Here is a 27,696-nt window from a genome sequence, read left to right as displayed (position 1 = left end):
CTTGGGGGCCATTTTAAATGGCAAAATCACAAAATTTGAAAAACAAAAGGCACAAAATAGGGGAAACGGATCACTTACAATATATGGAAAGGACAGCTGTTACAACATTAGAGCTAAAACCAGGACAGAGCATTGCCTTCTTCAGCCTCAGCGGAGAGCGTGCAAGGTGGGCAGCTCGGGTGTTCTGCTGCTCTGTGCCTTTCCTTGAGCGAGTGCAAGAGCGTGCGTGTATTGATCGTGGAGTTATAAATAAGTTTTAACGTGTAGATGAATTTACGAATACAGAATCTACAAATAATGGTGATAGGCTGTTGGGTCAAAGCATATGAATAGTTTTATGACTTACAGATTGTAATTTGTAAGTAATCGTGACAGTTATAGTAGGTATTAAATAGAGCCAATAACAGATGAATTTAAAATGCCTGTTAATGGAAAGCATCTAATAAATATTTATAAAACCATTCATAGATGAAAGGTTTTTTTTTTTTTTAAGATTTTATTTATTTATTTATTTGAGACAGAAGGGGAGATAGAGCACAAGTGGTGGGGAGGGGCAGAGGGAGAGGAAGAAGCAGACTCCTTGCTGAGCAAGGAGCCTGATGCAGGGCTCAATCCTAGGACCCTGAGATCGTGACCCAAGCTGAAGGTGGACGCTTAACTGAGTGAGCCACCCAGGCGCCCCGATGAAAGTTTTCACTATCATTTTGCCAAAAACTGGGATTTGCTTTTTCTACAGTTAAAAATTTTGCTGTTTACAATAAGGGACCTATCTGCCTTATTATTGCCTTAATTTTTTTATTACTGAAAAGGTTGGACTTTTTTTTTGATGAAGGGCTGTATTTTTTTCCCCTCATGTAAAAATGCGTTTTGCCATTTTATCTATTTGAATCTTTATGATACTCATACCTAATGGAGAGCTTAATATATATTATAGGTATTTACTTTTTCTTACATTTGTTATAAAAGCTTTTATCCTCAGTTCCATTATTTTCTGTTAAATTTTTATTTAATTTAGAGTTTATATTTGTTATTACGTTGAATCTGTGGATCTTTGTTTTTTTATTTTTTTGATTGCTTCAGTCCTGGTAAGTTTTTTATCTTCCTGCGGTTCAGATAGATTAAGTACAGTTTTTCAAAGTTACTTCAAGTAATTTGCTATTAATAATAGTTGAAATACTAAACTTAACTGTTATGTATTAATAAATATACTTAGGCTGACTTCAAGGTTAGTTCTATAACGATGTCATCAGCACTCTCAATTATATTCCAGTATATTTTCTTGCCTTGGGGTACCAGCAACTGCTTGTAACTGAGCATCTGTTTTATATCTGTGTTCATCCATTTTGCTTGAGTTACTAATGGATCTTAGTTTCCGTTTAGGAAACCTAAGGTCACCTTTTATCTTAAAATTTATAGCACACAGAAAATGATGTGGGCATTTTCTTGTTTCATTGTCGATCTTCAGGTGATTTATCAGTTGTGTGCGTGCTCTGACACATCCGGTCCTACGATGAGGTACTTGAGAACCAGCCAGGATTTCTTATTTTCTCAGTTGCAGCATTTGCCTTTTTCTAACAAAGGTAGGACATTATTTTCCCGTACTGTTATAACTAATTTGTAAAGTCCATGTTGAGTGATTTTATTGATAGAACATTCCGGGGTAGCCGTTACAGTATGTGTGGAATTCTGCTCTCATTTTGTTACTTTGCTTCTTTGTTACTTTGGTTTGCTTTTGTAATTTGTTCTTGAGAAGCCTAATATTCTAGCTGCTGGCATAAAATTATTTAAAAACAGCTTGTCAGGGCTTTGATCCTTGTACTACCAAATAAAATTTTTGGACTATGTTGAAGAGATAAGCAAATATTTATATAAGATGATTCTGGAAATTTAGATTTTTTAAGTGAAGGTTTTTAAATTAAAATCTCTTGTTTTGATTTTGTTTCTTGTGTATATATTGAAACCAATTCAGGTCTCGACATGAGAAATGGAAAACTAAGTACAGTGGAAAATATAGCTGAGTTTATTGACCTGACCAACTCAATCCCAGGCTACCTATGTTTTATAGGATTCTACTATATAGTTTTCTTTTTGATCATTTTGTAACAATTTTCTGAATTCATATTATATCCAGACAGTTGCAATCTATGGAGTTTTTTTGAAGATTATTTTGTATCATCTTTATGGTTTGGAAATGTAAGCTCACAGATTTCATAATAAATTTGTGTTACTAGTAATTTTCAGCTTCTAATCTACTTTTTAGAGTGATGGTGTGAGAGGCCCTTGGGAATTATCTAATGGCAAAAAATTTTTCACTTCATTTTCATAATAAACATGTCTTAATTTTTAGTCTTTAGATTTTGTTTGTATAACAAGCTTTTTAAGAAACCCTCCTTCCTACCTAATTAGGAAGCAAAGTTAATGTCTTACCTATTACTGTATTTGTCTTTCAAAAATCAGTCTAGTTTTACCTGTTGGCAGTAGAGCTGGTGGCAGTAGTAGTAGTAGTATTTGGTATATTTTGTGTTTATACTGTTAGAATTTTAGGACTTCAGATTAGGCGTATTAAGAATATTGGATTCAAAAACTTCTATCAGTGATTCCCAATCCTAATTGTAGGTTTCATTTTTATTTTTGTTTCTGGAAAGGTTTTAGTATGCACGTAGTAGGGCGGGGCTCGGTCCTTCTCGACAGCTGCTTTCTTTGTGGCTGTCCGGATATTGCAAAGTTCCTCTCATCTTCTTGGTGTTGGTGTGTGTCCCCACCGTTTTCTTGATGAACTTGAGAGCCCCTTGCCCTTGGAGACCTTGAGCAGCTCCACAAGCACACTGCTCTTATGGGGTGAAGCCACACACCTCCCGGATCATGTCCCACATGACCTTGGTGTGCTTGGTGAGGCGCCCATGGTGGCTGTGCCTCAGCTCTCTCATGTTCTTGGTCACCTGGTGGCCCTTGTTGAGGCCCACAGCCATAGGGTCGCACAGGGCTATGGCTGTAGCTCTTGAGTGGCTGCTGTGGTGTAAAGACCAACCCTAATTGTTAAATCACGTGTCCTTTATTGTCTTAAGAGATATCATAAAATTATGCATTAAGTATTTGTTTTAGGAAATGAAAGTCAAACTGTATGTTAGGATTTTTTTTACAAGTTATTTGAGAACTAATTATTTTTTAAGTATGAAGTTCCATATTAATGTCAAAATAGGACAGACTTACAATTCTGTAGATCTGTGTAAAATTATTCTGGTAATGGAAACTTGATTCTCTTTTGTTCTTCATTTGCTTTGGCTGATCTTTTATAGACATATACTTATTTATTTTTTTCTCTCTTAGCATCTATTTTTGCTTTTTTAATTTTCTTAGAGTGATAAATTATTATGATGCCAGGTTTCATAAGTTATTTACTGTGTTACGTGGGAAGATATCTAATGAGTTATGGAATTTAAGGTCTGTTACGATCCTGTGTTATTACTCTGTGAAACTAAATTTCAGTATGTAACTTACAGAGTATGAAATGTCTATGCTGAACCAGATGTCATGGCTAATGAAGACTGCCTCAATAGAACTAAGGGTAACTTCTCTGAATCGTCAACGGTCACATACCCAGAGGCTCCTACACCTCTTACTGGATGACATGCCCGTGAAACCGTACTCAGGTCAGCGTGCGTGTGTTGGCATTTGTTTTAGTGTGCTGCTGACTGGTCTGTGTGAATGCAAGCATGACAGTCTTGTGCTTATTAGCATGTGATTGTAGGCCAAACAAGTTCTTTCTGTCTTTTGACTTTTTTTCCTTAAAACACAAAATTTTTAAATCATCTCCTAATTGCCGTTTTATTATTGCTTGAAGCATCCACATTCTGCTATATTCATATCCACAAATATTCAGTGGGGTGTGTCACACTGAGCCAGCACGACCCACGATATTTTAATGTGTTTTATACATGCAAATTAAACATAAGCTTTTCTAATCATCTCATTGGCATGATTGGGTCCTGCCTCTTTGGGAGTTCTGATTATCCTCTTTACAATTGTGAAGTGGATCTCCTAGGGACGGAAAGAATTAGATGAATGTTGTTGGTAAGTTCTCATTATCTTTGCATTTCAATTATCCATTTGCAGAGGGCTCTTTGACCTAGCAACAATGACCTAGAAAAAGAAATACCTTATGTTTGTTATTTCCAAATAAATTTTGCAAGTACATTGTTCTTTTCCTGATCTGTTATTATTGATGCTCTCACAGATGGTGAAGGAGGAATAGAAGATGAAAATAGGTCTGTCTCTGGGTTCCTTCACTTTGACACTGCTACAAAAGGTAAAGCCCTTTGAATCTGTGATGACTTTATAGGTATATATTAAATTGCTTAAAATTTCAAGAGGTAATTATTACGCCTGTATCTGCAAATTCTGAACTGGTATAAGAAAAGCTTTAGAAAGGATTATTTGCCATTCAGAAATAATTTTTTTTATAACTAGGATGAATGAATGGAAAAAATGTTTTTGTAAATGGATGTATTAGAAATAAAGTCAAATTTAGGTTTCAAACTCAGTCCTCTGTTGCTGGACTTGCGTGAACATAGCACTGCCTTTGGGAGTGAGCAGAGTACAGTGGTTTGCTCTTCTCCTCACTGTCCCAAGTAAAATTGAACTACTTTTTATTTTTTCTAGTACGTCGAAAAATTCTAAGTATTCTTGACTCAATTGACTTCAGTCAGGAGATCCCTGAACCTTTGCAGTTGGACTTCTTTGATCGGGCCCAGATCGAACAAGTTATTGCTAACTGTGAGCACAAGAATTTACGGGGACAGACAGTCTGCAACGTCAAGGTGAAGATTGTTTTAAAGTGTGTGCCGTATCAAGTGCTTCTGACTTTGAGTCACCGGACAGAAATAGAGCCATACAGTTGTTGTTTTCTGATAAGGATATTGATTTATTGGGCTGTGGTTTTCATTTTTCAAACAGCTGGGAAATGAAACTGAATAGGCCACACTAACTTTACCTCTTTAAAAGTTCCCCATCACTTTCCTGAGAGCAATCATGCTGCCCAGCTATGGAATGGTTTTAGCTGTTTAACTCTCTACCAGGTAAATGGTAATGGCCTCACTAGTAGGAAGAAGATATCCAAGGGCATTTGCACCAGCTGACCTGCTACAGAGGCGCTTTGGTACCACTTAGTAATGTGATGGATACCTAAAGTTTTTGACTTGAAACTAGACAGTGCCACTCGAAAATTATATGTAAACGTATCCAAAACTTTTCCTCTAGGGCAGTTTATAGTAATTGCCAGAAGTATTGTTCTGTCGGTGTCTGCAATGGTCTGATTTTTCTCTTTTCTCAATTATGTAGCTTCTTCATAGGGTTCTTGTAGCTGAAGTAAATGCCCTTCAGGGTATGGCAGCCATCGGACAGAGACCTCTACTGATGGAGGTAAGGCCCATTGAGTGTATGTTCGTTTGAACCTTTTTAAACTACTTAATTGCCAATTCGAAAACAAAACGGTGAATTGACTTGTAGCTGATTAATTAGCAAACTACTTAAGATTAAACGTTAATGAAATCTTTCATTTTGACTTTAAAAGTAAACTAAACTGAAGTTAATGTCTGGGTGCTAGAAGAAGTAGCATCTTTTTCTGCTATGCTAGTTAAGGATTTGCAACCTGTCCATATTGTGTATTTGACTTCCCTTGCTCTCTGTCAGTGAGGAAAGAGGGGGTCATTTGTCATCACAGGTGGGGAGTAATAGGCAAGGTGGGAAGAACCACATGCGCAGAAACACAGCTGGCTAGGCCAAAGCAAAAGGCAAAGAAATAAAAGGCCAGGGAGACATGCGCTTGACCTTGAGTTTTAGGCAACTCTAGTGCTCTAGAGTAAGTGTAAGTAGACAATACAAAGAGAAGATGGGGTTAAAAAGCTCATTTCTACCCATCACCTCCGCTTATTGGCATGCATGTGGAAGGTTTCCAAAGTATACTATAAATGTATTCAGATGAATGGATAGAGTTAAAAACAGAACTCTGTTGGGACTCTAGGCTGGCTCAGCCAGAGGAGCCTGTGACTCTTGATCTCAGGGTCGTGAGTTCGAGCCCCACATTGGGTGTAGAGATTACTAAAAAAGATAAATAAACATTTATTTATTTATAAAAGATTTTATTTATTTGAGAGAGAGAGCACCCTCGCACATGAGTGGGGGGAGGGGCAGAGGGAGAGGGCAAAGGGGAAGCAGACTCCCCTCTGATCGGGGGGCCCGGCCTGGGGCCTGATCCCAGGACCCTAATAAGATCATGACCTGAGCCGAAGTCAGATGTTTAACCAGCTGAGCCATCCAGGTACCCCAATAAATAAACTTAAAAAAAAATAGGACTCTTAATAAAAGATATTGTTTGCCCATGTGTTAACCTTGTGATTCAATTTCTGTGGCTTTAGGAAATCAGCACTATTCTTCAGTATGTGGTAGGAAGAAACAAATTGCTGCAGTGTCTTCATGCAAAACGGCATGTATTAGAGTCATGGAGGCAGCTGGTAGAAATTATACTGACAGCTTGTCCCCAGGACCTCATTCAGGCAGAGGACCGACAACTGATTATTCGTGATATTTTACAAGATGTGCATGATAAGGTGACATACTTCCTAAATTGCTTCCTAAATTTCCTTACTTCCTAATTACTTCCTATATTGCTGAACAAATATTTGTATACCACTTAAGCACAGTTTCCACCATCCTTCCCCCCCCCCCTTTTATATTAGGAATAAATAGAGTTGTGCACTGCCGGTGTTAAGACTTTCCTTGAGAAAGGCTTCTGTACAGTAGTGGTTCTCAGTCAGAGTGTGTATCAGAATCATCTAGGGAGCTTTTTACAAATACACAGGGATAGATCCCACCCTGGACATACTGGATGGGACACTTTGGTGCTGAGACCATTTGTGTGAATTACATTAAAAACCTCTCTAAGGTTAATTTTGATAGGCATTCTTTCTGGTTAAGAACACGTGTTACCAGCATCACGTTTAAATTTCTTTCTGTATATTAGCTTTTGTTTTCTTTGAACAGTGTCATTCCATTCTTACATTCTTATGGTGGTTGAAAAGCTGAGTGCATATAAAAGCTAGCTGATAGTGCAGTCCTCACTCTGATTTGTCTTTCCGATTTAAGATACTGGATGATGAAGCAGCACAGGAGTTAATGCCGGTGGTAGCAGGTGCTGTGTTCACCCTGACTGCTCACCTAAGCCAAGCCGTTCGCACAGAACAGAAGCAGCCATTAGTCTTGGGACCCGGAGAGACCCATTATGCTTTTATGCTTGATAGTTCTTTCACCTCCCCGCCTCCAGCAGAGAACCCAGGGGTGGGTTTTGCTTCTATTGGAGATTCTTCGCTTCACATCATATTGAAGAAGCTCTTGGACTTCATTTTGAAGACAGGTTTTTTCATCTAAATTTCTTAAAAATTATACCTTTTGTATTTGTTTTAACTTTAATTTGAAAAAAGACTTTTACTATATATCTCCCTAGGTGGCGGATTCCAGCGAGTGAGGACACATCTGTATGGCTCTCTGTTGTATTACTTACAGATCGCCCAGAGACCAGATGAACCAGACACATTAGAAGCAGGTAGAACTAGATGGATTTCTCTTCTTTTCTGTTTTAGAGATTGGTTATTTTAAATTTAAAAAATCTCTTTTCCATCTTTTGGCTAAGCAAAGCTGTAATAAATGAGTCTATATGGAATCGTTAAAGCGTCTACTCTAAAGTCAAGGAAGAATGTTTAATTTTCTAAAATTAAGAAGGCAGTACATGAGTGCTATAAAAACACTCAGATGCCACTTTAGCTTACATATATTTTTAACTCCCTCTGTTGTCTCTGGTCCCACTGAACAATATGCCATACTTAGTGTGTCCGTGTCTTTCTTCTCTTTGCAGTACATCACAGTGCATATCTAGTTGTATCTTTTCTTTCTTCTTCTTTTTTTTTTAAGATTTTTTATTCATTTATTTGACAGAGCACAAACAGAGGGAGCAAGAGTGGTAGAAGGAGGCTCCTTGCTGAGAAGAGGGCCTGACTTGGGGCTCCATCCCAGGACCCTGGGATCATAACCTGAGCCGAAGGCAGATGCTTAACTGACTGAGCCACACAGGCGCCCCTAGTTGAATCTTCTATCAAATGATTGTTGTTCCATAATATGGAAACGTTTATTTCCCCGCTTGTATTATTCATAGGCACTTCTGTTGTTTCTAATTTTTTACTGTCACAGAAGTGCTGCTTCAAATATTCTTTTATATGCCTGTGAATTTTTCAAGAAAAATCCTTCATGGTGAAATTTCCACGTGAAAGGGTACGCACATTTTTATTTTAGTAGGTTCTGCCAAATGGCGTTATACCGGTTTGAAGTCTCATCAATAGTGTACATGTGTCTTTTTGTACTAATGTGAGGTTTTTCTTGGATAAATCCCAAGAAGTAGAATTTCTTGGTCTAAGGTAATACCTATTTAAAATATTGATAAAATGTTGATAAATCCCACTTTCTAAAATATAATTAGCATTTTTAATTAAGAGTAATAACCTGGACTCTTTGGTTTCTGGATATGAAAAATGTTTTTAACTATTCAGCAGTTGAGTATATAATACTCTACTCCAGAGTTATTCTGCTATTTAAGAACTTATTATAAGCACCTTTTGATAATGGACTCCTGGTACCCTTCTGAGAACCTTTATAAGTATTTGCTATTTTGTACACAGATTTTTAAAAACCACTGTGTGTAAGACCCAAGTTATCTCATATTACTCTTTACTGGCTATATATTTTTACATATCTTTCTTAGAAGGTAATAATAGCCAAATGATGTATTTATAGAAATGCCCAAGCCACTTAAAAAATGCACAAAAATATTTTTAAAGTCATTAAATAATAGTTCAGAGAAGCTTTTTAAAGAAATAGGAGCTTTTATAAAGAGAGATAGTAATGGGGATTCCACTCCCTGCTCCCCCAACCTACCTCCCCCATTTTTCTCTTGTCTAAAATTTTTGTGACATTCTATTTAGTAGAATTACGGCAAAATCACCACATAACCACTAGGTGGTGCACCACAGCATGCTCTTTATACCCCATCATTCCTTAAGATGTGATAAAGTAGTGTGACCACAAAAGAAAATTCTCCTTTATTTTTTAATTTTCAAATGATCTATTTTTAGAGTAATTTCATCCCTTAGTTTATTTTGACTTGGTTTGCTTATTTTGACTTTTTTTTTTTTTTTAATTTTATTTATTTATTTGACAGAGAGAGAGAGCCAGCCAGCCAGAGAGGGAACACAAGCAGAGGTAGTGGGAGAGGAAGAAGCAGGCTCCCAGCAGAGCAGGGAGCCCGATGTGGGGCTCAATCCCAGGACTCCGGGATCACGCCCTGAGCCAAAGGCAGACACTTAACGACTGAGCTACCCAGGCGCCCCTATTTTGACTTATTTTAAATAGCAAAGTACTTTATTCCCTAGATACTAGTGTTTTTAAGTTTCAAATTAGACGTATTAAATTCAGGGGCACCCGAATGGCTCAGTCGGTTGAGCTTCCAACTCTTGATCTCAGCTCAGGTCTTGATCTCAGGGTCTTCATTTCAAGCCCCACTTCCATGCTCAGCGTGGAGCCTACTTTAAAAAAAAAAAAAAGAAATATTAAATTCAATAAATGTTTATTGAGGACCTATGTGTATATGTATATTTGATACTGTACCTACTTTCTATTTTGTTTTAAAACAGAAACTGAATTTTTAATGTCTATATACTTACTTCCCCTACCACTTTTACTTTATTTATTTATTTATTTATTTATTTATTTATTGTTTAAAGAGTTTATTTACTTATTTTAGAGAGAGAGTGCGCACACGCAAGCAGGAGGAGGGGCAGAGGAAGAGGGAGAGAGAATCTCATGCAGACTTCTCACTGAGCACAGAGCCCCACACGGGGCTTGATCTCAAGACCCTGAGATCATGACCTGAGCTAAAACCCAGGAGTTGGACGCTTAACCAACTGAGCCACTCAGGCGCCCCTACTTTATTTATTTGTTTGTTTACACTATTATAAAAGTTTATTTAACAAAAAAGTTCAGTATGAAAATGCACATGACCTCATTTTTATATTGTAGTTAAACAGGTACTATGGAGAGGGGACATGTGAAAGTAGTTGATTTTTTTCTCATGAACACACCCATTGTTTATACCTGTTCCAAGGCTTCTAACATCATGATACTATTGCCTCATATTACCACCATTCCAGTATTGATCTGTTGCCCATGAGTTGCCATTTCCGCACATTCATCTATCACAAGATTCATAAACAGATTGAACCCCGGCAATATTCCTTAGACATGTTGGCCACCATTTAATTTCAATAATTTCTTGTCCATAAATTTTTTCGACTCGAGAGGGTGAGCTTTGCTCATGGCATCTACTCGGCGAGCTCAGAGATGCCTCCAAACGGAATTCACCCCTAATTTACTTTTAACATAACTATATATACTGGATACTGGGCAGTTATTTTCCCTGTTTTTTATAAAAGGATTCTGAATTACAGAGACTAAACGACTTGCTTGTTTGCGACAGATCTGAGAATAGAATTCAGTTTTCTCAGTTTGTAATAGAATGTTGCTTTTCCTGACCAAAGCATCTCACGTCTTCATCTTTTTTGTTGTTGTCTTTTTGCAATTCGTAATTTTTTCCTTTTAATTTGATAGATAATACCTACCAGCAAAGTATTTGTAGCTCATGTTGTAAAGGACTAATTTCTAATATGTAAAGAACACCTACAAATCAATAACCCAGTAGAAAAGTGGACATAGGATATGAACATACAGTTTAGGGAAAAGGAAATTCAGATGGCTCTTAAGCATACAGTTAGCTTTCTGAAAATCCCTGTAGGTAGATTCCATTGCCTCGAGCTTTCAGTGCAGATCTGGGGAGGAACAAAAGCATATGTTCTTTGAGTAAATTCTTTGGAAGAATTCTTATTCTTATATGTCTTTTCAGTTAAGAACAGTGTAGTTAAAATCTGACATAGCTTTTGCAAATGTAATCCTTAGGGGTTAGTTGACAGGAGGTGACATCATGAATATCTCTCTTTGTCTGTATTCTTTTTATCTTTTATTTTCTTTTCTACCAGTGACCATTAGGAGAAAGTATGGATAATTTGACCAGAGCCTAAGTGTTAAAATACGAAGCACCGTTGTTATATTCTTAATTTCTTTTTTGGTTTGTTTCTTAAGCTCTAATATTATAAAAGTACTTCACATTTAAAGACAAATTGATAATTACAAAGATACACATTTTTCAGCACATTTTTTCATCTGGTTAATATTTTTAATAGAAGTTTATTTGCAAAGCCAATTTATAAAGTTATGCTAACATTTCGGAGCAGAGAGTGTAGTACATCTTTCTTAGTTTTATGTCCATGAGATTAGCCCTGTTTGAATTGTAATCTCAGTAAAATGGATTATATTGCTTTTAAAACAGATTCATTAATAACTTCATTTTCTAGGAGCTTATCATTCAACTTTAATTTATTGCTGGTTGATATAGCTGTTTGGAAGATGTTAGCTCAATTACTTAATTTTAAAATTGTTTGATTTGTTGCAATCTTAAACACTTTTATTATAAGTTTTTCTCATATGTTCTGTTTCTTTTATTTATTTATTTATTTATTTATTTTTAAAGATTTGTTTATTTATTTGAGAGAGAAAGAGCTCATGCGTGTGTGCTCACGAGTGAGTGGGAGGCGGCAGAGGGAGAGAATCTTCAAGCGGACTCCCCACTGAGTGTAGAGCCCAACACGAGGCGTGATCTCACAACCCATGAGATCATGACCTGAGTCAAAACCAGCTGAGCCAGCCAGGTGCCCCGTGTTCTAATTGTTTTAAGTTGGCTTTTCTTTTCCCTTAATTTTGACAAGTTAATCATACAGTTTTATACTTTATTTATAAGTAAGCATTAGAAATTGTCATAAGAATAAGGAATTTTCTGCTCTGCTCATAATTCTTTTGGGCTCTTATGACTTTTGAGCAAGAATATTCTTGCTCTTTGTGAAACCATAATATCAATTCATCTTTTTTAAAAAGGAGGTTAGAAAAGACAATCTATTGCCATTATTAAATTTGTGAGAATCCTTTTGTGAGATTTTCAGTTTGTACGGTCTAGGCATTAGTATGATCTGGCATTATAGTATAAGTACATCTATAAGTCATAAAGTAGTGGGACTAAAAGGATTTTATAGAGCATCTTGCCTGCTGTTGACTATTCTTTTGGGTCTGATTCCAGTAAGTGGCTTAAAAACACTAGCTATAGCTCTATGTGTGTGTATGTAGTTAAGTGTAGGCTCTTTTCTTGCTGTGAATTTAGATGTACATTTCTCATCACTTCTTCTAGAACCTGAGAACGTGGGGCGCCTGTGTGGCTCAGTCGGGTAAGGAACCGACTCTTGATTTTGGCTCAGGTCATGATCTCAAGGTCGTGAGATGGAGCCCCGTGTTGTGCTCCAAGCTGGGTGGGGAGCCTGCTTAAGATTCTGTCCCTCTCCCTCTGCCCCCCAACTTGCGCACACACACATGCACTCTCTCTAAAAAAAAAAAAAAAAAAAAAAAAAAAAAGACAAGAGAAAAGAACCAGAGAACCTTAGAGTTAATAATCAGGCATTTAAAAAAAATTTTTAGCTTTTATTTTTTTGCTTCAAAATACATAGTAGGGGCGCCTGGGTGGCACAGCGGTTAAGCGTCTGCCTTCGGCTCAGGGTGTGATCCCGGCGTTCTGGGATCGAGCCCCACATCAGGCTCCTCCGCTATGAGCCTGCTTCTTCCTCTCCCACTCCCCCTGCTTGTGTTCCCTCTCTCACTGGCTGTCTCTATCTCTGTCAAATAAATAAATAAAATCTTTAAAAAAAAAATACATAGTAAATGTAGGAAATTTAGAACATACTAATAAACAAAAGGAAGAAGTCATCACACATTTTACCCTGCTAAGAACTACCACAACATTTTGGTTACAGCCAGCCATCATTTTAATATTTATTTATAATCTCCCTTTTCTCTCCACTCAGTATTTTATGAACTTTTTTCTTCATTAAGTAATGTTTTTAATAGCTCTGTACATTTTGTCACTTATGGAATACCATAATTTATTTAGCCTACCCATTTTTGGACATTTAGATTATTTCCAGTTTTTCACAATACAAATAAAAATCAGTAATCATTTGGTGGTTGGTTATTTTCACTTATTCTAAGAAGCAGAAAATATTAATTGGGTTCTTATTTTCATAAGGATTATATTCTAGTAGAAATGACAATATATGTATTTATAAAACAGAAAATGTTAAATTGGATGGTATAGACCAGATGCCAGCAAACTTTTTCTGTAAAGGGCCAGATAGTAAGTATTTTAGGCTTTGCAAGCCATATGCTCTCTGTTGCAAGTACTCAACCCTGCCATTATAGTGCGAAAGCAGCCAGAGACTGCAAATGTAGGACCGTGGGTATGTTGCATTAAATCTTTATAAAAACAGGTCAGATTTTGCCCTCAGCCTTTAGTTTTCAAACCCCAAGTATAAATTATAAGAAGTAAGAGAAAAAAAGAGATCAAGACTTTCACTGGATTTTGCGGGTAAAAATGTATTTACACAGGAGTAAATGGAGGAGGGCTTTTCAGGCAAGGCCCAAACTGGGAGGGAGTAAAGACTAAGGAGGATGTCCTGGGTATACGCAAGGGAGAAGGCTGATGGCAAATAAAGTCAAGTAGAGAGGGTAGGACCATATTATTAATGACCTTGAAAATGAAATTGCAGTGTTAGAGGTAATTGGCTTAAGCAGTCGATAGCCATTTTAAATTATTGAGAAAAGTGATATGAAGTTGGTATTTAGAAAGTTTGTATGGCAGTGATTTCTAAGGTACGTTGAAAGAAGGGACGGTTTGGAGTATTAAAAAACAACTTGGTGGTTTCTAATGAACTAATTTATCCTCCAAAAATGGAAATTTAAATGAAAGTTCTAATTAAAATTATTGCAGACTTAGAATTTTCTTATTTCTAGATGGTGCTGTGCATAAATAGTATGTGGAACTTGGTGATCTTATTCACAGTTTGAAAATGAAAATCAAGTTATTTCTTTGATACCTCTCCTGGTTTTCTGCAAATCACTGCTTTCAGTTTTCACTGTGAAGCCCAGGGGTTCTTGCAGAGATCTCAGGGTCATGTGGAAGGGTCTGTGGAGTAATGTTCCAGCAGCCCTCTACCCTCATTTCAGCTGTGTTTGAAATACATAATTTGTGGCTAAAATAAACTATAAAATGGTGGCTTTCAGACTTTTACTCAAAACCTGTATTCAAACAGAATTTTGTGGCAACCCTATGTGTAAAATAGAAAAAATGCAGTAACTCCGCAGACTGGATTTTTGAACACCCATCCTGAGGGCTTCTGGTGGCATCCCTGGGGCAAGTGTCTGAACCTTCTTTAAGCTGTTAGTCCATCAGTAATACTGGTGCTACTGTGCTAGCCAGTGTGCTAAGTACTGGGAGACTAGTGGTAGACAAAACAGAATCCCACTGTAACACAACCTGAGGTCCTGGTAAATAGGTACTATGCAGAAAATACAATAGTACTGTGTTCTGTGTGTGTGTGTACGTGTAGGGAGTGTCAGATGTAGTTGGGAAGTGATATTAGAGGCTGGAATGAAGAAGAGGAGGCAGCCATGCTAAGACCCAGGGAAAACCATGAGAGATCAAAGTACAAAGATCCTGAGACCAAAGTGGTAAATTTCGTACAGAAAGGCTCGTGTGGTGGCAGCTAGTGGGAGAGGCAAAGAGCGGAAGATGAGGCTGAGAAGTAGATGGGACCATATGACTTAAGGAGGTGACATATTGAGAAATGTAAAAACCGTCCCCTCCTTTGACACTATTTGAGATTAAAAATAACTGAAAATTCATAGTAGTGGTAAAAATATTTAGCGAAAAAATATTAATACTGAAAGTTTGCCTGATGTAAACTTTATAATGGAGTGTAGGCCACAATGTGGGTTAACTTTTATTTTTCATGATTAAGCTTGCTTCATTTTTTTTTTTTTACATTTTTTTTTAAAGATTTTATTTATTTATTTGACAGAGATAGAGACAGCCAGCGAGAGAGGGAACACAAGCAGAGGGAGTGGGAGAGGAAGAAGCAGGCTCATAGCGGAGGAGCCTGATGTGGGGCTCGATCCCATAACGCCCGGATCACGCCCTGAGCCGAAGGCAGACGCTTAACTACTGTGCCACCCAGGCGCCCCAAGCTTGCTTCATTTTTACTCTCCATTCTGATCAATTCATCTTGAGAGCTTTTCCCTAATTTTAAAAGATAACTGCTATGTAGTAAAAAAGTCATAAGATTGGTTTCAAATATAGGTCATGGCTTTATGTAATATATTTTTAAAACTTTTCTAGAAGGTTTACATGAATCTCGTGTTAAATGTATGATCATATCTTTAGTTATCGTTGTATATTTAAATTGCCATCATACAGGGTATACTTTTTGTTTTAATAAGTACGTCAGTTAAAAATATAAAAGAATAAAATTATCTGATTTTTTGGGAAGCAGATATTTGTCTACATTGTATCTGATTTTTTTAGCTACATTTCTCATAGATCTCAATAAAGGATTGGTTAGCAGAATAAACACAAGATATTGGTTCTCTTGTAGTCTTATAATTCATCTTGATTTCTTTGAGAATAGCTAGTTTATCCTTTTCCTAATACCATTGTTATCTTAGTGTACGTACATGGAATGTTTGCATTGGGTCCTTGAAGTTCACCTGCCTAGACCCATTGGTTGGTGGGCCTTTGGGTACAAGGAGTAATGGAGGGATTTTTTTCTCGTGTGTATGAGGTGTAATTACTCGGTTACCAAACTGTTTTTTATTGGAGTGTTTTAAATATTTTCTTTTAGCCAAGAAAACTATGTGGGAAAGGCTGACAGCCCCTGAAGATGTTTTTAGCAAATTACAGCGAGAAAACATAGCCATCATTGAGAGCTATGGCGCTGCGCTCATGGAAGTGGTCTGTCGAGATGCCTGTGATGGTCATGAGATTGGAAGGGTACAGTAACTCCTATTTAGTAGAAAAATTGAATAAATATTTTGACTTATTAAGGTATAAACTGAATCAACTTTCAAATGCATGTTGCATATTGAGAATTGTTTTCTGTAATATATTTTAGTGAATTTTCTTATTTGGTATGATTTGAAATTTCTATTGTTTATTTGTATGTTTTGTTTAATTCTGTTCAGAATTTCAGTTTGTTCAGAATTTTCCCTCAGAATAATCTTCTTGTGGATTGTGAGGTTGGCCCTACATTGGTAGAAATGTTGTTTAAGGAAGATCTCAGTTAAGAGAATGCTGGATGCACAGCTTTTATACTGAATATGTCGTTCTCTGCTTTCTGGAGGAGAATTTGCATTTATATTTCTTTAAAATACCGTGTCACACTGGTGATAACGCAGTGAGAAGATAACTTCCTGCCAGTGGAAAATTTCATAGCATTTAAATCATATACAGCTGATCCTTGAGCAACATGGGTTTGAACTGCATGGGTCCACTTATACGCAGATCTGTTTTGACAAATAGAATACAGCACTGTAAATGTATTTTCTCTTCTTATGGTTTTCTTTATAACATTTTCTTTTGTCTTGCTTACTTTATTGGAAGAATACAGTAAATAGTACATATAACATAGAAAATATATGTTAATCTACTGTTTATGTTACCCGCAAGGCTTCTGGTCAACAGCAGGCTGTTAGTAATTAAGGTCGTGGGGAGTCTAAAGTTACACGTGGATTTTCCACTGTGCTCCTAACCCCCATGTTGTTCAAGAGTCAACTGTATTTGAAGACCATGGGAAAGGAGATTTTAAGGAATAGAATGAAATATAAACTGTGTAGTAAGTTCTCAATTATGTTGAAAAAAGTTTAGGTGTTATTGTGCATTGAAAAAAGACTGGGAGGAGAGAGACTAAAATGGATTAGCAGTGTTAACAGACCACATATTTTCTATATGCTTTTCTACGTTTTCTAGGTTTCCTGTAATGAGCGTGTAAAATTTCGCAGTTAGGAAAAAAACTATTTTAAAAAGTCCCTTTCTTCCTTTTACTAATAAATCGAGATTCTGTATACATAGCTTTCAGTTTCTCAAAAAAAACAAAATAAGAATATTATTGCAAGCTACCATTCCCCGTGTAAGAAGAGTTCTAAGTATTTTCACATAGAAAGGCAGTTTCTGTCAATGATTTTGGTGGCCGTCTCCGTGATTCAGACTGTGATTTGTTCTTCCCTCAGATGCTGGCACTGGCTCTACTTGATCGGATTGTCTCCGTAGATAAGCAGCAGCAGTGGCTTTTGTATCTTTCTAACAGTGGCTATTTGAAGGTGCTTGTGGACAGCTTGGTAGAAGATGACCATACTTTGCAGAGCTTACTAACGCCACAACCTCCCCTTCTAAAAGCCCTTTATACTTACGAATCCAAAATGGTAAGGCTTTATATTCATTTGAAGTTAAATCAACTGCTCACTTCCTCTTAGAGCTATAGATACATTAAAGAACATTAATGTGGCCGCCATTTTGAATATTTCTATCATGTAAGCTGTAATCATTTTAAGGAGTTTGAAATTTGGAACATGTGTTAGAAGTGCATCTTCTAAGCATGCTAAAGTTGAGTCGAAGTGATCCTGAGAGGGTTGGTTGGGTAATGGAACTGCTGCTCATTCAGGCTATTGCTGATGGTGAATGATAGGACACTCAGTCCTCTGAGGAGAGCAATGAGCAAAATTGTCTCTTCACAATAAAATTCAGACTCTGTTAGTTGCCTGGTAAACATTCTAGTGTAGATGTGCTGGTTCTAGTTTAATGATTTTCAGTACAGTATATAATCCATCATTTCCTTTCCTCCAAATTTGTTTTCTCCATTTCCTCCTGGTTGAAAATACTACAATGTCACAATAATAGGAGCACTGAAGTCTTAGATTCCTTATTAAGTTCTTTTCTCTCCTTTGTTTATTCAGTAAGTATTTTTTAAATACCTATTACATGCCAGATGTGGCACTAGGTACTAGAGATATAGTGGTGGGCAAAACAATCTTCCCTGCCTTCCATATGCCCACATGATGATAAGAGAAAACTAGAGTTGAGTTGAATACTTACTTCATGCAAGGCACTCAATCCTCATAGAATCCTGTGAGAAACGTAGTATAATGTGCCCCTGCATAGCTAGCTCGGAATTTCTTTTAAGTATGATTAAAGATCAGAAATATGCTGTGAGAGAGTCTCATTTTTATCTGAGGCCCTTGGATATGATTTCTATACTGATGCTTTTTCTTTTGTAACTTCTTAGGCATTTCTTACAAGAGTGGCTAAAATACAGCAGGGTGCGTTAGAACTGCTGAGGTCTGGGGTGATAGTGAGACTGGCACAATGCCAGGTCTATGACATGCGCCCAGAGATGGACCCACAGGGGTAAGTGTCCATATATGTTGGTGTTGTTTCCTTACTAATTCTTCACTGTAAAGGATCAGTGAGGAAAAAAGATATTCCAAACATAATTTTGCCATTGGTTTATCATTCTGTTTGAGCAGTACTTTTTCATCTTGATGACTCTTTTTGGGTCCTGCGTCCCTGCCATTTACTAAAAAATGAAGTTGCTAGTAAGGGTGAAAGTAGGAGGGACCTAATGCTTTCCATTTTAGAGCAGTAATGTAAGAGGGAAAAGGAGAGCATTTTGTTGGTAAATATTTTTCTTCCCAACTTTATTGTTCTGTTCAATAGAACATATATTTTTAAGGGCTCCTGGATGGCCTAGTTGATTGAGTGTCTGACTCTTCATTTTGGCTTGGGTCATGATTTTAGGGTCATGAGATTGAGCCCCACATCGGGCTCTGAGCTCAGCACGGAGTCAGCTTGAGATTCTCTCTTCCTCTCCCCTAACCCCTCTCCCGCTTGTGCTCTCTCTCTCTTTCTCTAAATAAACAAAATCTTAAAAAAAAAAAAGAATATTTATTTTTAGTTATAGTGATCCTTTAAAGTAGTGTAGTGAAATTATAATTTGTTGTGTATTTCCTATTCCTGATGACTTGAATAGTATTTTATATTTTTCTCATTGTAGCATTTTATCAACTGCTTGCACATTGGAAATCTTTTAGTCAAACTATTTTTAAGTTTCAAGGTTTTTAACAGATTTCTCGGTTCAGTTTGAATGTAGGTTTCTTTGTTTGTTTGTTTGTTTTCTCATTTTTGTCTAACCTGACTGCAACATTGTTAGCATACCCTCTTAGCAGTAAATAACACTTAGGTCAGTTTTACTAATTTTCTTCAAAAGATCCGTTGCCAAATTGAATATTTGAGTGTTTTAGGATTAACTGTAGAACTATTTTACCTTCAGAAAAGAAATGGCTTTTTATATTGCTTTCTAAAATTTTAAACATGAGAGTTATTATTTTCCCCTTAGGTAAAGAGGATTGAGTTAATTACATTCCTCAGCTCTTGGCATTTAATCACTTGTCTATGCAAAGCCTTTCTCTTATTTATTTCCATATTTTGTTTCCATTCCCTTCCCTTCAACAGGCAACCATTTTCTTTTGTCTAAAAATCTAAATACAAACATTTACAATAAATGATAGTTTATTAATACCTAATCTTAAAAGTGAAATGATTTTAACTTTTTAAAATCTTGATTTTTTTTAATATAATGGGCAATGTAGACTCATTTCTGGCTTTGCGTACAGGAGAGGGAAATTTGGAGAAAATAACTTTTGTTTTTATCTGTTTCTTGTTTATAGTTTCTATGGCCCACGGGAGCATTTAGAGTAGAATAACTATGTTGAGGAGCTTCCAAGCATTGTCTTCACATTATGCAGATTTTCCTTACCAGGATTTTTCAGAATTGAAATAACTCCGTTTTTACTGTTGATGTGGGATGCAGAATTCTCCTTAGTAGCTTCACATCTTAATCAGGCACCTGGGCTTGTTTGCCATGGAGATGGTCAGGAACTGTTAGCGTCCCTTAACTCTTGGACTGTCACTCTCTCCTTGTTGGGCGGAAATGAATGAAGCATGTTCGGCATGAGGGACCCGCCAGTGTTCATCCCGGCCCCGGTGGACCGCTACCGGCAGATCCTGCTCCCGGCTCTCCGCTTGTGCCAGGTCATCCTCACGTCCAGCACGGCCCAGCACTTACAGGCAGCGGGGCAGGTGAGAGGAGTCCTGGGTGTAGAAGGCATCATGCAGAGTCCTTTTACCATTGCACAAACCCAAGGCATAGACAGCGCCCGTGACTTTACCTTCGTCATACTGTCTGTAGCAGCCCTGGGCGTCGAAAGCCAGCCCCTTGTGCTTTGCTGTGAACTTCATTGGCCCGCTCTTATTTGAGTGAAACCCCACAGCAAAGCATAGAATAGTGAGATGGAAAGAAAGATCTCTAAATTTGTTTTTCCGTAAAAGGAAGCGGTTATTGTGATAGGAATAAACGGCTTCTAAAATGTAATTTAACCAGGGATTTATTGAGAGGCTGTACGCTATTTTAGGCCTTGCAGAAAATATGAAAGATATATGATAATGGCCCATTGGGTTGTGATATTTGGAGAACGAAGTAATTGAAATAAGTGAATTTTCTAAGTAATAATTTTTTTCATTGAGCACCAGAAATTAGTTTTATTTTCATCCCTTTTCAATGAAACCTTCAAAACAAAATCTGTTTCTTTAAACTAATAATACAGTGTATAATTTAGCCATTTCACTGATTAGACTTATCATTATGACTGCAGTTTTTTATTGTATTGCTCTGTTATTGCAATACCCGCAGGAACTGCGTCCTAATACTTTACAGTAATTTTCACTGCTTTCCCTGCCATCAGTGTTCAGGCTTATGTCACCATGGTAGAATTCTGCTCTTTCTAACATGGCACCTGTTTTATGCTGTGTTAGTACATCCTGCCACTTCCATACGTGGCCTTTGAGTCACTTCTTTAAAACTCAAAGACTTTCCTTGTCTTCTCCTTTATTGAGATTAAGTTTTTTTTATTAGAAGTTGGACATTGTGATGACACAAGATTCTCCAATGCCACTCTGTACTAGCTGTGGCAGAACCCCCAAGGAGCTTGTCTTAAAAATAGAGATTACCGAGGGGCGCCTGGGTGGCTCAGTTGGTTAAGCGTCCAACTCTTGATCTCAGCTCAGATCTTGATCTCAGTGTTATGAGTTCAGTCCTCACATTGGGGCCCAGCATGAAGCCTACTTTAAAAAAAAAAAAGGGGATTACAGAGTTCTACCTCCAACAGTTATGGGCTAAGGCCAGGAATCTGAATAAAAAATAAAAGGGGGCACAGTTCCTGAGTGATTCAGACGTTCAGCTTGTTTTGGCATAGTTTCAGCCTTCAAGGCATTTATAGACCTAGTTGAGGAGACACCACATGTGAAAATAATTGGATTCCTCCATGAAAGTACACTAGAAAATGCCACGTGGAAGGGCAGAGTTTGGAGGTCAGGATTTTTATCTCATTCGTATTATATCAAAAGGAGACTTAAACAAAAGCTATTATGTGATAGTCCCTATGTCAAGCTAGTCAGATTTTCATAGAGCAACTTAAATTCAGTGAGTCATTTTTAAACTCCTGGTCTAGTTCCATTTGGACAAAAATAAGAGAAATAAAAAAGGGCCAAGTAATAGTTTTCATACAGTAGTTGTAAGTTATACTTTTCTACTCTAGCTTCTAAATACAGTAATTCCTAAAATTTGAAATCATCTCTATCTTTGGCTTTCTAATGAATTTTAGGTAAATGTTTGCTTCTTAAAGAAATAAACTGTATAAATGCAAAAGACAGTCGCTATATTACATTCACTATGATTCATTACATTGAATGTGGTACTTCAAAAATGTGCTCATCTTGACCGCTCTTTTTTCCGTTTCCCCTCCTTTTCCTCGGCTCAGGTGTTGCAGTTTCTCATTTCACATTCCGATACCATACAAGCAATCCTGCGCTGTCAGGATGTGAGTGCTGGGTCTTTGCAGGAACTGGCTCTGCTGACAGGAATTATCAGTAAAGCAGCACTTCCTGGTGAGTTGATTATGTTGAATGGACTTTGAATAGTTCTTTACAGACTGACGTACACTTAATAGAATGAGGCTTTTACGGCTTTGCAGTACATAGGACTTAATTTGAAATTGGTACTAACAGAGTTAACTGCTTTTTTTTTTAATTAGTAAGTTTATATGTATAAGAATGATATATGATCATACAAAAAAATTCAAAGAGCTCAAGAACATAATACTCAAAACCTCACTACCTAGAAATTACCAAGTGCTTTTTTTAGTCTTCGTGCTACCGAAGCAAGAGCGAAGTCACATGTTAACGTTTGGTGAGCAGCTTCTCAAACACTGTTTCCTGTATATGCACATACAGGAGGGACAGAGACCGAGACATACTGAGGTGACTTACGAGAACAAGGTTACCTTTTTTGTGTAGTTTTAGAAAATTATTTAATTTTACATGAATTTCACAGATTAAAGAATTAATTGAAGAGAAACTGAAGACATTGCTGAATTCCAGACAAATGTTTCTTTACTATGAGAGCATAAAGACTATTAGTTTTTTGGGTTTTTTTTTTTTTTTTAAAGATTTTATTTATTAGAGAGAGAGTGCATGTGAGAGAGCAAGAAAGAGCGCTTGTGAGTAGGGGGAGAGCAGGGGGAGTGAGAGGGACAAGCGGACTCTGCGCTGAGCATGGAGTTGGTGCCAGAGCCTAGTGCCGGGCTAGATCTCAAGACTGAGTTGGACGCTTAGCCAACTGAGCCACCCAGACACCCCTGTCTCTTGGTATTTTTAATTTGTACTGAGGTCCCCTCCCCCAAGAAAAAGTATATTATAGTCTGTGAATTCTCTAATGTTTATGAATGTCTAAAGGTTGCCTCTATTCTTGAAAGATGGCATGGCAGATTATGATTTTATTTCCCTCAGAACTTGTAGCTCATGATAATAGCTCATATTTATTAAGCATAATGTGCCAAAGTCCTTATTTTAAACGCTTAGCATATTTATTTATTCCTCACAACAGTCTGATGAGGTAGAACTATTATTTTCCACATTTTACAGATGAGGAAACTGAGGTTGTCTTCTCGAAAGTCACCTAGATAATACTGGTGATGTAGTTTCCCAGCCAGTATGGCTTCTGAGCCTGGGCAGTACAACTCGTAGGCTGTCCTACCTCCATTACTGTGTTGCTACCAAGTCTGAGGCCAGCCCATGGTTCCACCCCACCAACCCCAATATGTTTTCCTCCCCAGGGGGTATCGGTGCTTGAGCCCTTTGTATTGGGAGAGGAAGAGTGTTTGTCAGGGCGGAGCACAGTGCCTGTTGAAGCACTTGGAGCCTTTGCTTGTTCTGAGGAGAGTGCAGCTTCCACTCCACCCAGTCGTGTATCTCAGTCCTGTAGGCTTGTTACACTCATTTCCCCAACTCATCCCAGTGTCTTTAGATGAAACCAGTCAGGCCATCCTTCTTGCCTCTGCTAAGGTCCCACCATGCTTTGTAGTGGTTCTCTTCCTAACGGTTTTCCCTTGATTTCTGTAGGCCTTACCTAATAACTCTAAAAGGCTTCTCTGCAAATTGAAGAGTCTCCATGAGAATTTGCAAGAGTTTTTGGTTTATCTTCTTTCCTTCACACTGCGTCTGAGGAGTGGAATAAGGGTCATGAGCTTGAGCTGCTTACTTCACCAGAATTTTCTTTATTTTTTTTCCTTTGCCATCACCATTTTTCAGTATTGATGGCATAAGTCTCTCCACCCCGACCCTCTTTTGATGAATTTCATTCATTTTTTAGGTTGATGACTGGAGGGACATTCTTTTTTTTTTTAATGACTTTAGAAAGAGAGAGAGTCCGAGCAGGGGCAGGGGTAGAGAGAGCGGAAGAAGCAGACTCCCTGCTCAGGTGGGACTCGATGTGGGACTTGATCCCAGGACCCTGGGATCATGACCTGAGCCAAAGACAGAGGCTTAACCGACTGAGCCACCCAGGCACCCTGACAGGAGGGACATTTTGTTTGTTTGTTTGTTTGTTTGTTTGTTTTAAAGATTTTATTTATTTATTTGAGAGAAAGAGCACAAGTGGGGTGCAGGGGCACAGGGAGAGGGAGAGGCAGACTCTCCACTGAGCAGGGAGCCTGATGTGGGACTCGATTCCAGTACCCTGGGATCATGACCTGAGCCGAAGGCAGATGCTTAACCAACTGAGCCACCCAGGCGACCCAGGAGGGACATTTTGTGATGCTACATCATTCTGCCATCTTCACCCAAAAGTGCTGAGTTAGGTATAAAGAGAATTTACCTTTTATCAAATCCTCTGGTAAGATGGTTTTATTCATGAAGTCTCCTGTCATTAATTTATTTAAATGCCTAAAATTTTTGTATTTTATAATAGCATCATTTGACTCTGTCACGATATTAAGATTGTATTCAGAAGAGCACAGTTTTTTTTTAACATGCTCATGACAAATTCAAACAAAATAAAAGAACAGAATGAAAGTACCATAACCAGCAGTTCCTATCCTCTAAAAGGAATTAGTTATCAATTTATTTTTCTAGAAATTTCTGTGCATATGGTGTAAAATTGTCCCCCCTTACAAAAATGAAATCATGCCATGCACACTGCTCTGTAAGTTCTTTCTTCCAGATCTTTTCTCATCATCACATAGAACTCCTACCTCATTCTTTTAAATTGGCTGCATAATTTTCCAGTTGTGAGAGTTAACCAGATCTGCTGTTTAACCAGACCCCTGTAACATGTTTACTGTTTCCAGTCTTTTTTTAAATTTCCAACAATGTGGCATTTAATTACTCTGTGTGTGTGTGTGTTTATGTGTATATGTATATGCATTTTTGTAGATTTGAGGTGGTAGGCTTGATAAATTCCCGACAGTGCTTGGTCTGTAAAATATATATATTAAAATTTTTTTGGAAGATAATGTCAAATACCCTTCCAGATTTTTTAAAACAAACTTTTAACAATTTTAACTCCTATCAACCCTACTTTGCACAGTTTAGCCCTTGATGACGTTTTGTATTCTCCCATAATTTTACTATGTATTTTTTTAATCTTAAATGTTCCCATTAAATTATAAGTCCATTTATAACTGTGTCCCCTATATTGCCTAGCCTTATACTGGGTATGTCCTACCTCCTCAAATACTGACCAGCAGGTTAATTTTTTTCCATGACCCACAAATATTCTGGAAAGTGTTTTGTTGGAGTTGAGAGTGATACAAGTGGTAACACAGAGGACTCAACTGACAGCAGAAGGGTCTTACAGAAACTGAGAATTGGTAGTCTTTTTTTTTTTTTTTTAAGATTTTATTTTTAAGTAATCTCTGTACCCAGTGTGGGGCTCGAACTCACAACCCCGAGATTAAGAGTTGGACGTTCCACTGACTGAGCCAGCCAGGTGCCTCAAGTAGTGTTTTTATTTTTTTATTTTTTATTTTTTATTTTTAAGATTTTATTCATTTATTTGACCGAGAGAGAGGCGGCGAGAGAGGGAACACAAGCAGGGAAAGTGGGAGAGGGAGAAGCAGGCTTCCCACTGAGCAAGGAGCCCGATACGGGGCTCGATCCCAGAACACTGGGATCATGACCTGAGCCGAAGGCAAATGCCTAACGACTGAGCCACCCAGGCACCCTCAAGTAGTGTTTTTAAACAGAGGCAGCAGGTGGAAAAAAAGAACTGGGGAATAGCAACACACATTGCAGCGATCAGGAAGTTTGAGGACAAAGAGGAAGAGGCCTGAATTCCATGGTAGTGTTAGATACACGATCCAGCTTTCAAGGGGTAGGATGGGAAAGAAGGGCATAAAATTACAAGCAGGAAATGTTGAAAAAATATTTCAAGAGTTTCATATTAACCAGGTTTTTGCTTGTTTTTGTTTTGTTTTGGAGTATAAGGGAAACCTGAACATATTTCCAAATAGTGTGGAAAAGTCCTCTGTGGCAGGGTAGATTTTGATAAGCTGGAAAAGAAAGTGATTCTGGGAGGAGATGCCCAGAGGAGGTGGAGATGGGAAGGGGTAGAGTAATGAGGCACAGGTGAGGTATAGCAAGCCAGTATGTGCCAAATGATAGGAGTGTTTTCTGTAGGTTTGTGTGAGGTCATGGGCTGAGAAATCTTGAAAGAGGAGGTCTTGTCATTATGAGGAGCAAAGGATAAGGTTCCGGGTTACGTGCTCTGGAGTGTATGCTTGGAAGTAAGGACTGAGTTAAAGGGATTGTGAAAACAGAAAGTTAGGGTGAGTAAGACAGGTGCAGGTGGATCCTCAGCATGACCACAGCCGTGGAACAAAGAAGAAACCAGTGGGTTTGCCTGGAGGGCTCAATAGAAATAAAGGGTTTTTTTCCCTCGTACTATGAGAGGTTGATCACTTTAAGAATTTTGTAAAAAGTCTAAACAGAAGTTGAATGGGAACTTCTTTGTGTATGTGCAAACTGTACTTTAAGGGAAAAGAAAAAAATCAAATGATACAGAACCTAGGAGAGTTAAATGAAAAAAGAAATGTATATCATTATAAGTATTTTATATCCTAAATTCTTTCATGAGAATGTAATTTACTGCCGAGTTTAGAAAATTTTAACTTTTATGGTTATAAATAAAAAGTAGATTTATGTCAAAACCTTTAAAAAGTACCTTTTAAATTTACGAATTCAATCTAGATTTGGATTGCATGTAGATGAACATGTAGTGGTGAACGTATAACTTGTGTGATGTTGTATTTCCCAAAGCTCCTTCATGACAAGTCTGTCTGTTCTTATATATAAGGAATATAAAATGCTAGAACCACTCTTCCTGGTTTTTTAATGTTTTAATTTTGTTGATTATAAAACTATTTAAAAGCATTGCAAATTTTATAGGTATACTAAATGAACTTGATGTTGATGTAAATGAAGGATCGCTAATGGAGCTACAGGGACATATCGGAAGATTCCAGGTAACTGATTCTTACTTCTTTAAACAGTAGCTTCTATAAGACTTACAGCAAAGTCCAACAGTCCTCTCATCCGTCCTCCCTGTTTTGTTTCCTGGATTTGGGCAAACCCTCTTGATGGTTTTAATTGATTTTTTGGTATCTTTAAATAATATGCTTATTTTTGAATTCTAGGAAACATTTGTTGATTTTCTATTGAGGAGGATTAGACCTTAGATCTCTTTTCTCTTTTTCTTCCACTGTATGATATGTACATTTCTCACAACACTACCCCCCAACCACTGAAATGCACATAATTATATCATAATTTTGATTAGATCAGCACTTGTCATTTACGATTAAGAATGGGTGATAGGTTACTTTTAGGTGCAACATTATGTTTTCCCTAGAGTGAGTAGGTGGTTTTTTGTTTTTTGTTTTTTTAATTATTTTTTTAAAGATTTTATTTACTTATTTGACACAGAGGGAGAGAGAGAGAGCCAGGAGGCACAAGCAGGGGGAGTGGCAGAAGCAGGCTCCCCACTGACCAGGGCGCCTGATGTGGGGCTCGATCCCAGGACCCCAGGATTATGACCTGAGCCAAAGGCAGATGCTTAACCAACTGAACCACTCAGGCGCCCCTGTTTGCTTGGTTTTTATGTACTCATTTCTAATTTATTCCCAAGCTCTCTTCCAGTTGTGTAATCTCCTTTTAATGTATTCAGA

The 27,696-nt window shown here is 37.6% G+C and overlaps 1 protein-coding gene and 2 pseudogenes across 3 annotated transcripts in view; 1 reads left to right on the top strand and 2 right to left on the bottom strand.

Moving 5' to 3' along the window:
• The window catches only part of NUP205 (nucleoporin 205), a 77,409-nt gene that overhangs the window by 39,968 nt on the left and 9,745 nt on the right, over nt 1–27,696 (top strand). For all 3 annotated transcript variants that reach the window (XM_008707604.2, XM_008707603.2, XM_040643965.1), the window contains 14 exons: nt 1,466–1,580; nt 3,501–3,650; nt 4,235–4,306; nt 4,660–4,817; nt 5,338–5,418; nt 6,414–6,605; nt 7,141–7,408; nt 7,499–7,597; nt 15,930–16,078; nt 17,314–17,505; nt 18,366–18,487; nt 20,080–20,218; nt 21,955–22,081; nt 26,918–26,994. In XM_008707604.2, coding sequence (XP_008705826.1) covers nt 1,466–1,580; nt 3,501–3,650; nt 4,235–4,306; nt 4,660–4,817; nt 5,338–5,418; nt 6,414–6,605; nt 7,141–7,408; nt 7,499–7,597; nt 15,930–16,078; nt 17,314–17,505; nt 18,366–18,487; nt 20,080–20,218; nt 21,955–22,081; nt 26,918–26,994 — 1,941 coding nt within the window. The remainder of the gene's footprint in view (nt 1–1,465; nt 1,581–3,500; nt 3,651–4,234; nt 4,307–4,659; nt 4,818–5,337; nt 5,419–6,413; nt 6,606–7,140; nt 7,409–7,498; nt 7,598–15,929; nt 16,079–17,313; nt 17,506–18,365; nt 18,488–20,079; nt 20,219–21,954; nt 22,082–26,917; nt 26,995–27,696) is intronic.
• Nucleotides 2,591–3,273, bottom strand: LOC103678272 (annotated as a pseudogene).
• Nucleotides 10,075–10,416, bottom strand: LOC121105800 (annotated as a pseudogene).

This window comes from Ursus maritimus, unplaced genomic scaffold, assembly GCF_017311325.1.
Source record: "Ursus maritimus isolate PB19 unplaced genomic scaffold, ASM1731132v1 scaffold_3, whole genome shotgun sequence".
NCBI lineage: Eukaryota > Metazoa > Chordata > Mammalia > Carnivora > Ursidae > Ursus > Ursus maritimus.
The sequence above is the reverse complement of the archived record's forward strand: the minus strand, read 5'-3'. Positions and strand labels throughout refer to the sequence as shown.